The following is an 11,775-nucleotide window of genomic DNA, read 5'->3' as shown; positions in this document are numbered from 1 at the left end:
ATTGTAAAAAAAAAACTTTTTTTTTCAATTTTTACCCCGATTTTTTACAAAATTTAATTTTGCAATATTAACAAATTAACATTACTCGATCATTTTCTATTGTAGAGAAGTAGAACTAGTTCCATCTAATAGTGTATATTTTTACACAAATTTACAAAAAAAAATTTTTACGATATGATGTTTTTAACTATAGTTATTAACAGTTTAGTGTTTTTTGCAATTGTTTAATTTCTATCGGTTTTTTCAATTAAAAAAAAATATTTTAGTATCTACATAGCATCCGTTGTTGTTATATATGACTTACAGATTTTTTAACAAATAATTGACAGTTAGAAAAAATTACTTATTTATACAGTTTTACGTGCGATAACGGCCTGTGTACGGCGGATTGCATATTTCAGGCGTTTCCATACCAGTTCGAAAAATCATATTATTTGATCTTTTACTTTTATTATTGTTTTGTAATAACTAAAAATACATAAACATACATTTTTATACAAAATTTATTATGTGAATGCAAGAAAATACGATGTACATGATATTTGTTGCATAAATTTTTTATAAAATACTATTTCTTATATTTTACGTTTTTTTGTTACTGGTGTGTGATCACTATCACTCTCGGTGTCATCTTCTATTTCGGCGAACAAGATGTCATCAGAATCGTCTTCTAATACTATATAATTAGGAAAAGCATTTTACTGTGAAGGTAAAAATTGTGCTAACATGGAAGACAGAATAGTGTCTCTTAGTGAAGATGAAGATGATAACGACATATACAGTACTCAGAACGTAGAGCATGAGCAAATTCAAATTCAGATGAGTGAATTAGTATTAGAAGACGATTCTGATGACATCTTGTTCGCCGAAATAGAAGATGACACCGAGAGTGATAGTGATCACACACCAGTAACAAAAAAACGTAAAATAAAAGAAATAGTATTTTATAAAAAATGTATGCAACAAATATCATGTACATCGTATTTTCTTGCATTCACATAATAAATTTTGTATAAAAATGTATGTTTATGTATTTTTAGTTATTACAAAACAATAATAAAAGTAAAAGATCAAATAATATGATTTTTCGAACTAGTATGGAAACACCTGAAATATGCAATCCGCCGTACACAGGCCGTTATCGCACGTAAAACTGTATAAATAAGTAATTTTTTCTAACTGTCAATTATTTGTTAAAAAATCTGTAAGTCATATATAACAACAACGGATGCTATGTAGATACTAAAATATTTTTTTTTAATTGAAAAAACCGATAGAAATTAAACAATTGCAAAAAACACTAAACTGTTAATAACTATAGTTAAAAACATCATATCGTAAAAATTTTTTTTTGTAAATTTGTGTAAAAATATACACTATTAAATGGAACTAGTTCTACTTCTCCACAATAGAAAATGATCGAGTCATGTTAATTTGTTAATATTGCAAAATTAAATTTTGTAAAAAATCGGGGTAAAAATTGAAAAAAAAAGTTTTTTTTTTACAATATTGAAGTCCTTTGTATTCTGAATAAAATCCATTTTAAAGTTTCAGTCTAGCTCAATTTTAACGATCAGGACAATCAAATGAATTTTTTAATTAATTATAGTTTATTTACGTTATTTTTCATAATACAAGAAAAGCCTTGAGCATGGCTTAAGATCTCTATAAGAGCTATCGAATACCAAATTTTGAAGCATTTTCATCGAACATTATAAAAGTTAAGGATGTTTCAAAATGACAATTTATAACGACGATTTTTGCACTTTTTTGCATTATAACTTCGCGAAAAAAAGTCTTCCAATGATCTAATTTACACAGATTGGTAGATAATTAAATAACGAACAAAATATCTTTAGCTATTTGTGCAATCCGACAGCCACAAAAAAAGTTATATGAGAAAAACTAAGAAAAAAAATGGTAAATTTTTACGAATTGTTTAATAACAATTGAAGCCCGTGGTTTGGTTGGACAAAACTATTTTTCCATGTTTACAAACCATAATACAAAGCGATCTGCAAAGTTTGGACGCTATCTCCGATTTGTTCCTTATTGATTGCTTCAGCTACCGGAAACCGGACTATACTACCAGCGGTGTTCACACGTTGGTCGGACATATAGATATACTGACTACAACGCTAAGCAATCAACACATTCACGAGTGTCTTGCCTAATGGCATTTTTTATCTATGCTAGCTTCAAATCGTCTATTTAACAAATTGGAAAACAAGAGCTCGGTGGTCGAGTAGTTAAGCGCGTATGAAAGCGCTAGTCATATTGAACATTGAGTTGCCAGGAGATACCGATGGTACGTGACCCGTCTAGGGGTATAGAGAATCTTGTCTCAGATTATACCCCTCTTTGCGAACGACCTCACCTCTTCGCACCCCTTGTGATGCACCGAGTGCACACACATTTTTTTGTAATCAATTTATTTATTTTTTTTTTTTTTTTCTGACAACAACGCAATCACATGGGGTCGAAACCCATCAATGACCAAATTTTTTTTTTCCTATAAATATATTTATATTTCATTTTTATACGACATCACTTAAAAAAAAACAAAATTTCTAAATATTTTTCAGTTTTTTCTGCAAAAAACGAATTACTTTTATTTTTTCTGATCAAGTTAATCCCATAAGTCTTACTTTAGACACTGTTTTTCGAGATAAAGTAGTTTTAATGTTGCAAAGAAGTAATATTAATAACTAATCGTGCAGGTTCTCAGAGCGAGGATACTAATCTTAAAAGATCTCTTATGTTTGTCCTAATGGATGCCTCAAGAAATAAAAATTAATGGTCTCGTACAGATTTTGAGCACTGTTAATCGTCTCCATATTTTTTTTTAAACATGAATATGATTTAATCATCCAAGCATCATTTTTACGGGAAAGCGTGTCAGAAAATTTGTTGTTAGCTATTCATTGCATTCATCAAAAGTAATATCCTGTGGGCAGGAGAAGGGGGTCAAATTCATCTGAGACCTACATATTAGTTAAATCTTCGTTTAAATATGAAAAAAAAATATAGTCTTTATCGGAAATTTAAGTATTATTCAAAGCATTGGCTTCTTTTGTCATGAATTGGGTGACTATTTCGTCGACACAGCAGCTTCACAAAAATGCCTTATATTTTGACAAAATGACACATTTTCTAGGTACATACATATGCTCATTGGTCGTTAGAGAAAAATGTGATTTTACGAAAAGGTTTTGTGCACTGTGTGTGTGCGCGAGTGCATACAAATTATTTATATCTTTACTACAAAGATTCCAATGCAAAGGATGTGAATTCCAAACGAAAGATTTCCCATATTTTTATGTGCTTTTTTCCAAAGAGTTGCTTGATACCCTTAAAACTAAAGAAAATATTTGCAAACATGCAATATTCAATAGTTTGCTAAAATTTGTTTTACATTTATCACTGGTCTGAATTAAATATCATATTTCTCAACATTTTTGTAATACTATTTTGAATCTCAAACGTTATTATTACAAGTCGATCTACAATAAATAATAGGGCGCTATGCACTTGAGCCCATCTACTGAAAAGATACGTGGTGGTGCATAAATCGGAATACGGCATTAACAGATGCGGAAAGTTATTGAAATCACAATTCTAGTGATACGTCAGATATTTTTGGTTTACCAAACAACGATGGAGTTTTTCTATCATATGCCTGATCACAGATATTTATATATAAATTTACAATTATATTTTTTTCTAAACGTTATTTTAATTGTTTGCTAAAAAACAGTATAAACCCGGGCCGGCAAGTTATACAGATTTATTAACTTTCCAAAATATTGACATTTTTTGCTTTTATGATGAAAATAAAACATTAGGCTTGACTATTTGTTATTCAGTACCTTAAAAGTATTATAAAAATTAATACATACCTTATTCAAGTATTACAATATGTGTAATATCAAAAACTTTACTATTTCTTTTATATCTCATTACTTTCTAAATCTTCCATGTCGTTTTGAAAAATTTTTAATGCACTCAGATATTTTTATAAAGATTTTCATTTTAATACTGAATAATTTTTAGTAAATTATAACTCTTTGATGTATCAATAAACCTGAATAATTTTAACTGATCTCATTACTTTTCAAACGTTCAATTATTTTGTGAAAAATTTTTTATTTCACTACAAATTTTAATCAACATATTTATTCTAGTGATTAATAATTTCATGTTTATAATAACTCTTTGATGTGGCAACAAAATTGACTATTTTTTATAGATCTTATCACTTTTTAAATATTTTATTTCACCAAATATTTTCAAATAAGTAGCATTAGAAACATGTCAACTGAAACACTTGGAGATATTGTAGTCTTTGCTATGAAAATAACTTTTGTTTTACTTTATAACGTTATTAGTTTTGTAAACATGATTATCTTGGATGTATTTGAAACACATTAAACTCGCCTAACCTTTTACTTTATATAAAAGTTAGTTTTTTTATGGGGATTTATATTATACTTAATTGTACGGATATTGCGTTAGAGGAAATATTTAGAATTATAATTACAGTGTTGTTTCGTAATACCAGCCCAGATTTTAACTTTTAATATCAATTTCAAATTACATATTTTCGAATCTTTTTTCATCTAATATGTACACAAAATAGTATCATAAACAATACATTTTTTTAACAAAAAACTGAAAGAACAATGTTATTTTTAAAAAAAGTATGAATCTTTATGCAGCATCAAAATTTTAACTTTAGTTATTTTTGGTTTAATTAACGTGATTACTGTCGGCTGTTTTTTTTAAACGTTCAACTTTTTCTACAAGGATTATTTTCGCATCAATTTACGAGTACATAAATATCTTTTCTTCAGTTTTGAATCTTGATAAGAATACATATATTTGCATAATAAATTTTCTGAATGCGCAATCATCGATTTCCATTAAAAAATTGTCAAATAAAAATAGACAGTAGTAGAAAAAAAAGAGACCTGATTTGGCCAGAGTTTATAGGCTGTACATGCTCATTGAAAATAAAATGTATAATTTCATAGTTTAAAAAAAACCAAGCATACTATACTCCATACAAAAATCCACAAAAAATACGTTTAAAAAATCCTACTGTATACGTTTTACAATAAATTTTCGCGATTAATGCGAAGAAAATCCATACATATACTTTATGTAATTAATAAGTTCTACGAATTACGGGAACAAATATAAACATATTTCCTCAATCAACAGAAAAATTGTGCAAAAAAATCCACTAGTCCTATTGAATCTGTAGAAATACAATTGTACAAAAGAATGAGAATAATGAGCAACTAGTAAAAGAACTAAGTGTTAGTAATGGCCTACTTTCAAATTTTTATACTCATTTGGAGATTGAATTTTAATTTGTATATTACTCGCGCCTAAAAATGCATACGGATTGTAGATACACTTGAACTATAATTTTCTATTTATCTTTTTTCCAGTTTTTTACTTTTAATTTCTTCCTTTGATGTCTCTTTGACAATTATCCTTCAGAGAGATGGGATGGTCTGATATTTTGAGTATTGTTATTATTATTTGACGAAAATAAATTTTCCCTCATAACTGCTTGGACTTCGTCGTTCAAGAAGCAGTAGATAAAAGATACGAAAGTTCCCTGAAAAACAATATTCTTATAACTATTATCATCGTCATTATCATTGTCTTTATTGATTAACATTTTTTTATTAATCTACTCGTCGTAGCTAATTTTAATTGGGCTGCAAACCATACCGAAGGGAGGGGAAGAATCAATCCATGGACGACGGACGATGGCGGGGCAGTGGACGTCAGAACAGACGCATTACATCTCTAATGAATGTTTTTTTATATATATTTAAGTGTACTGACCCAGTGGGTATGTATACTATACATATTACCAGTGTATCTATATGACCAACTGCAGACACCTTGGTCGGACTTATAGATATACTGACTACAACGCTAAGCAATCAACACATTCACGAGTGTCTTGCCTAATGGCATTTTTTATCTATGCTAGCTTCAAATCGTCTATTTAACGAATTGGGAAACAAGAGCTCGGTGGTCGAGTGGTTAAGCGCGTATGAAAGCGCTAGTCATATTGAACATTGAGTTGCCAGGAGATACCGATGGTACGTGACCCGTCTAGGGGTATAGAGAATCTTGTCTCAGATTATACCCCTCTTTGCGAACGACCTCACCTCTTCGCACCCCTTGTGATGCACCGAGTGCACACACATTTTTTTGTGATCAATTTATTTATTCTTTTTTTTTTTTCTGATAACAACGCACTCACATGGGGTCGAAACCCATCAATGACCAAATTTTTTTTTTCCTATAAATATTTTTATATTTCATTTTTATACGACATCACTTAAAAAAAAACAAAATTTCTAAATATTTTTCAGTTTTTTCTGCAAAAAACGAATTACTTTTATTTTTTCTGATCAAGTTAATTCCATAAGTCTTACTTCAGACACTGTTTTTCGAGATAAAGTAGTTTTAATGTTGCAAAGAAGTAATATTAATAACTAATCGTGCAGGTTCTCAGAGCGAGGATACTAATCTCGAAAGATCTCTTATGTTTTACCTAATGGATGCCTTAAGAAATAAAAATTAATGGTCTCGTACAGATTTTGAGCACTGTTAATCGTCTCCATATTTTTTTTTAAACATGAATATGTTTTAATCATCCAAGCATCATTTTTACGGGAAAGCGTGTCAGAAAATTCGTTGTTAGCTATTCATTGCATTTATCAAAAGTAATATCCTGTGGGCAGGAGAAGGGGGTCAAATTCATCTGAGACCTACATATTAGTTAAATCTTCGTTTGAATATGAAAAAAAATATAGTCTTTATCGGAAATTTAGGTATTATTCAAAGCATTGGCTTCTTTTGTCAAGAATTGGGTGACTATTTCGTCGACACAGCAGCTTCACAAAAATGCCTTATATTTTGACAAAATGACACATTTTCTAAGTACATAAATATGCTCATTGGTCGTTAGAGAAAAATGTGATTTTACGAAAAGGTTTTGTGCACTGTGTGTGTGTGCGAGTGCATACAAATTATTTATATCTTTACTACAAAGATGCCAATGCAAAGGATGTGAATTCCAAACGAAAGATTTCCCATATTTTTATGTGCTTTTTTCCAAAGAGTTGCTTGATACCCTTAAAACTAAAGAAAATATTTGCAAACATGCAATATTCAATAGTTTGCTAAAATTTGTTTTACATTTATCACTGGTCTGAATTAAATATCATATTTCTCAACATTTTTGTAATACTATTTTGAATCTCAAACGTTATTATTACAAGTCGATCTACAATAAATAATAGGGCGCTATGCACTTGAGCCCATCTACTGAAAAGATACGTGGTGGTGCATAAATCGGAATACGGCATTAACAGATGCGGAAAGTTATTGAAATCACAATTCTAGTGATACGTCAGATATTTTTGGTTTACCAAACAACGATGGAGTTTTTCTATCATATGCCTGATCACAGATATTTATATATAAATTTACAATTATATTTTTTTCTAAACGTTATTTTAATTGTTTGCTAAAAAACAGTATAAACCCGGGCCGGCAAGTTATACAGATTTATTAACTTTCCAAAATATTGACATTTTTTGCTTTTATGATGAAAATAAAACATTAGGCTTGACTATTTGTTATTCAGTACCTTAAAAGTATTATAAAAATTAATACATACCTTATTCAAGTATTACAATATGTGTAATATCAAAAACTTTACTATTTCTTTTATATCTCATTACTTTCTAAATCTTCCATGTCGTTTTGAAAAATTTTTAATGCACTCAGATATTTTTATAAAGATTTTCATTTTAATACTGAATAATTTTTAGTAAATTATAACTCTTTGATGTATCAATAAACCTGAATAATTTTAACTGATCTCATTACTTTTCAAACGTTCAATTATTTTGTAAAAAATTTTTTTTTTCACTACAAATTTTAATCAACATATTTATTCTAGTGATGAATAATTTCATGTTTATAATAACTCTTTGATTTGGCAACAAAATTGACTATTTTTTATTGATCTTATTACTTTTTAAATATTTTATTTCTCCAAATATTTTCAAATAAGTAGCATTAGAAACATGTTAACTGAAACACTTGGAGATATTGTAGTCTTTGCTATGAAAATAACTTTTGTTTTACTTTATAACGTTATTTGTTTTGTAAACATGATTATTTTGGATGTATTTGAAATACATCAAACTCGCCTAACCTTTTACTTAACATAAAAGTTAGTTTTTTTATGGGGATTTATATTATACTTAATTGTACGGATATTGCGTTAGAGGAAATATTAAGAATTATAATTACAGTGTTGTTTCGTAATACCAGCCCAGATTTTAACTTTTAATATCAATTTCAAATTACATATTTTCGAATCTTTTTCATCTAATATGTACACAAAATAGTATCATAAACAATACATTTGTTTTAACAAAAAACTGAAAGAACAATGTTATTTTTAAAAAAAATATGAATCTTTATGCAGCATCAAAATTTTAACTTTAGTTATTTTTGGTTTAATTAAGGTGATTACTGTCGGCTTTTTTTTTTTAAACGTTTAACTTTTTCCACAAGGATTATTTTCGCATCAATTTACGAGTACATAAATATCTTTTCTTCAGTTTTGAATCTTGATAAGAATACATATATTTGCATAATAACTTTTCTGAATGCGCAATCATCGATTTCCATTAAAAAATTGTCAAATAAAAATAGACAGTAGTAGAAAAAAAAGAGACCTGATTTGGCCAGAGTTTATAGGCTGTACATGCTCATTGAAAATAAAATGTATAATTTCATAGTTTAAAAAAAACCAAGCATACTATACTCCATACAAAAATCCACAAAAAATACGTGTAAAAAATCCTACTGTATACGTTTTACAATAAATTTTCGCGATTAATGCGAAGAAAATCCATACATATACTTTATGTAATTAATAAGTTCTACGAATTACGGGAACAAATATAAACATATTTCCTCAATCAACAGAAAAATTGTGCAAAAAAATCCACTAGTCCTATTGAATCTGTAGAAATACAATTGTACGAAAGAATGAGAATGATGAGCAACTAGTAAAAGAACTAAGTGTTAGTAATGGCCTACTTTCAAATTTTCATACTCATTTGGAGATTGAATTTTAATTTGTATATTACTCGCGCCTAAAAATGCATACGGATTGTAGATACACTTGAACTATAATTTTCTATTTATCTTTTTTCCAGTTTTTTACTTTTAATTTCTTCCTTTGATGTCTCTTTGACAATTATCCTTCAGAGAGATGGGATGGTCTGATATTTTTAGTATTGTTATTATTATTTGACGAAAATAAATTTTCCCTCATAACTGCTTGGACTTCGTCGTTCAAGAAGCAGTAGATAAAAGATACGAAAGTTCCCTGAAAAACAATATTCTTATAACTATTATCATCGTCATTATCATTGTCTTTATTGATTAATATTTCATAGTATGTATAATCTTACTTGGAAGGATGACATGATTTTAATGGATTGCAAGTAAATCAATTTAGGTTTTGTCTTGTCGATGGAGAACCACAAGCAGTATAGTAAGTTCTGCAATCCAAAGAGTAAGACGAGCGTAAACGTGGCTCGCACCCATTTAGTGTAATCCATTTTTGTTTTTTGCTGCAGTTCGAGCGATAGTTTCATCTTTACGTACAAAACTCGAGATATTTGAAGAAAGAAAAAAAAATTTATCTGCCAAAAGATTTTATAAAATTGTTTGCGTTCATAGGAAAGAAAAATTTTTAATTAAAAAAATTGATACACTCACAGCAAAAGTCACAAATACTGCCAAGGCAATGAATATGACGGTAATGTCGTGCTTTACCCAATAGACATCATTGAAGGAAGAATAAAGATGCAATATTATCCATGGAGTTGTTATTATTAATGGCAAACCTTTTAAAAGAATGTAATTTTTAAATATTTTTCTAATGAAATGGTACTCGATAATTTTTTGATAAACATTACACTCAAAAAAAGTTGATTTTATGTTAAGAAGAAAAACAATCAATATTTATGTGATAAATTGCCATTCCTTTAACATAAGCAAATAAAAAAAAAAGGAAGTAATCAGATTTATTTTTTCTCACCCCATCCAATAATGGCATAACGTTTGATGGATGTTTTCATTTCTAAGGGCTTACGGCAGATCAGCTCGTACAAAAACCATCCCTCCATCAGCAACCAAAAAAATGTTGCTGTTTCGAAGTATCGATTCAGGCCAGCAATGATTATGTAAGACAAATGTGCACTCAAGCGCGTGAACTAATCAGACAAAAGGGGGGAAAAAACATCAAATTTATTGATAAACGCGCGTGGGGTCGTACATGGGCCATTTCACGAAAATTTAAGTATACGCAATACAAATATACCATTTGTTCGGCGATCCGTATAAAATCGGCAGCCAATTTTGGTGCAATATCGATGTCCAAGGCACTCAACACTTGCAGGTACATGTGGCCATCGATTATTTGAGTGTCGAAAAGAAAACTGTGCAAGAGCCACATAACGGCCTGCAGCACAACGGCACTGAGCGTGTTCATGTGCAGCCTCGTGCGAGCATTCCTCAGTTTCCTGAGAATATAAATTCAGTTGTACTCGATTAGTTTGGTTGTATGTGTAATGTTTAGCGTATACCTGAACAGTACAAATACGCTGAGGGCGATGACCCCTACCAGTACCGACTGAAAGTAGCTGATCTGACTCAGCGAAAGGATTTTGTACTCCCATGTCTGTGTAAACAGTACAGATGGTGAATGATAAAAAAAAATTAAATTCACAACAGTCAAAGGCAATGTGCAACTTAACTTGTCCTTCAGCTCGAGGTACCTGTTGTGCGCGATTTTGAGGAAGAGGTCCGAGTAGGTGTCCGAGTCTGGGCAGCGAGAATAATCGCCGACCGACCAAACGGGGCGGTTGCAGCTGTACCTCAGAATGCAAGTTCTTTGGGCCGTTTGGTTGGGAAATTCTTGCTTCGGACACGGCAGTTCTACAGTCTCGTTCACGGAAACCGAGGGCCAGGTCAGGTGGGTGTCGAACAGAGGCTCGCACCGTTGTTGCAATTTTACGTCTAACCGAGGAAAAAATAAATTTATTTATTTATTCATATAGGATTCAACCTTTTTTTTTCATTTCGGTTGAATTTCGATTGGTTACTCACACATTTTTGCGATGATAAAAATCTCGATTATTGACCTCGCGACGACTTGTTTAAACGTTACTGCGTAAATTTGTTCCGATACGAGACAACTTTCACCTCGCGAAGAACTCGAAAAATTTGACAATCTATTGTTTCGCGCGTAGGCTTATAAGAGCAGAGTGACGCATGCGTTGAACGTATGTAGCGTGAAATTAAATGGAAAAATTCACACCCTTGATGATGAGGGGTATGATTACTCGATTTGGTAGTCGTGTATCAAAACAGACCCAAGTAATTTTACCCTTTGACGATAATTTCGAAAATTAATTCACATTGTATGTACAGCGATGGGTCGTAATGAGTCAATATTAACATGCGAATAAAAAGCACTTACAATATTGGTTTCGTAATTAAGTATTACGTGTACATTTTACTTATCATTTTCATTTTTTTTTCGTGAATTTAATTAATTTAATAAAAAGAGGTACATTTGTAGGATGTGAAAAAAATGGTCGTGGTCTAAAAATAAAAATTACTGTAGAAGGGTGGAAATTATATATTTAC

At 30.1% G+C, this 11,775-nt stretch overlaps 1 protein-coding gene across 1 annotated transcript; it reads right to left on the bottom strand.

Annotated features, from left to right (window-relative positions):
• Positions 1-10,148: 10,148 nt before the first annotated feature.
• LOC106637684 (secretin receptor-like) lies at positions 10,149-11,236 on the bottom strand. Its single transcript, XM_089597842.1, has 5 exons — positions 11,233-11,236; positions 10,853-11,142; positions 10,710-10,804; positions 10,445-10,646; positions 10,149-10,337 (listed from the first exon to the last, which is right to left on the bottom strand). Exons 1-5 carry the CDS (start codon positions 11,234-11,236, stop codon positions 10,149-10,151), a joined length of 780 nt encoding a protein of 259 aa, XP_089453968.1.
• Positions 11,237-11,775: the final 539 nt, after the last annotated feature.

Source organism: Copidosoma floridanum, unplaced genomic scaffold (genome assembly GCF_036245765.1).
Source record: "Copidosoma floridanum isolate Cflo_tuat_1 unplaced genomic scaffold, Cflo_Japanese_pri ptg000040l, whole genome shotgun sequence".
In the NCBI taxonomy this organism is placed as follows: domain Eukaryota; kingdom Metazoa; phylum Arthropoda; class Insecta; order Hymenoptera; family Encyrtidae; genus Copidosoma; species Copidosoma floridanum.
The sequence above is the reverse complement of the archived record's forward strand: the minus strand, read 5'-3'. Positions and strand labels throughout refer to the sequence as shown.

Excerpts from the sequence above, each read along its gene's own strand:
- LOC106637684 (XM_089597842.1), bottom strand. Across the intron at positions 10,805-10,852 it reads GCACATTGCCTTTGACTGTT|ACATGGGAGTACAAAATCCT; the intron begins GTGAATTTAATT and ends CTGTTTACACAG. Across the intron at positions 10,647-10,709 it reads AGCGTATTTGTACTGTTCAG|GAAACTGAGGAATGCTCGCA; the intron begins GTATACGCTAAA and ends TTATATTCTCAG.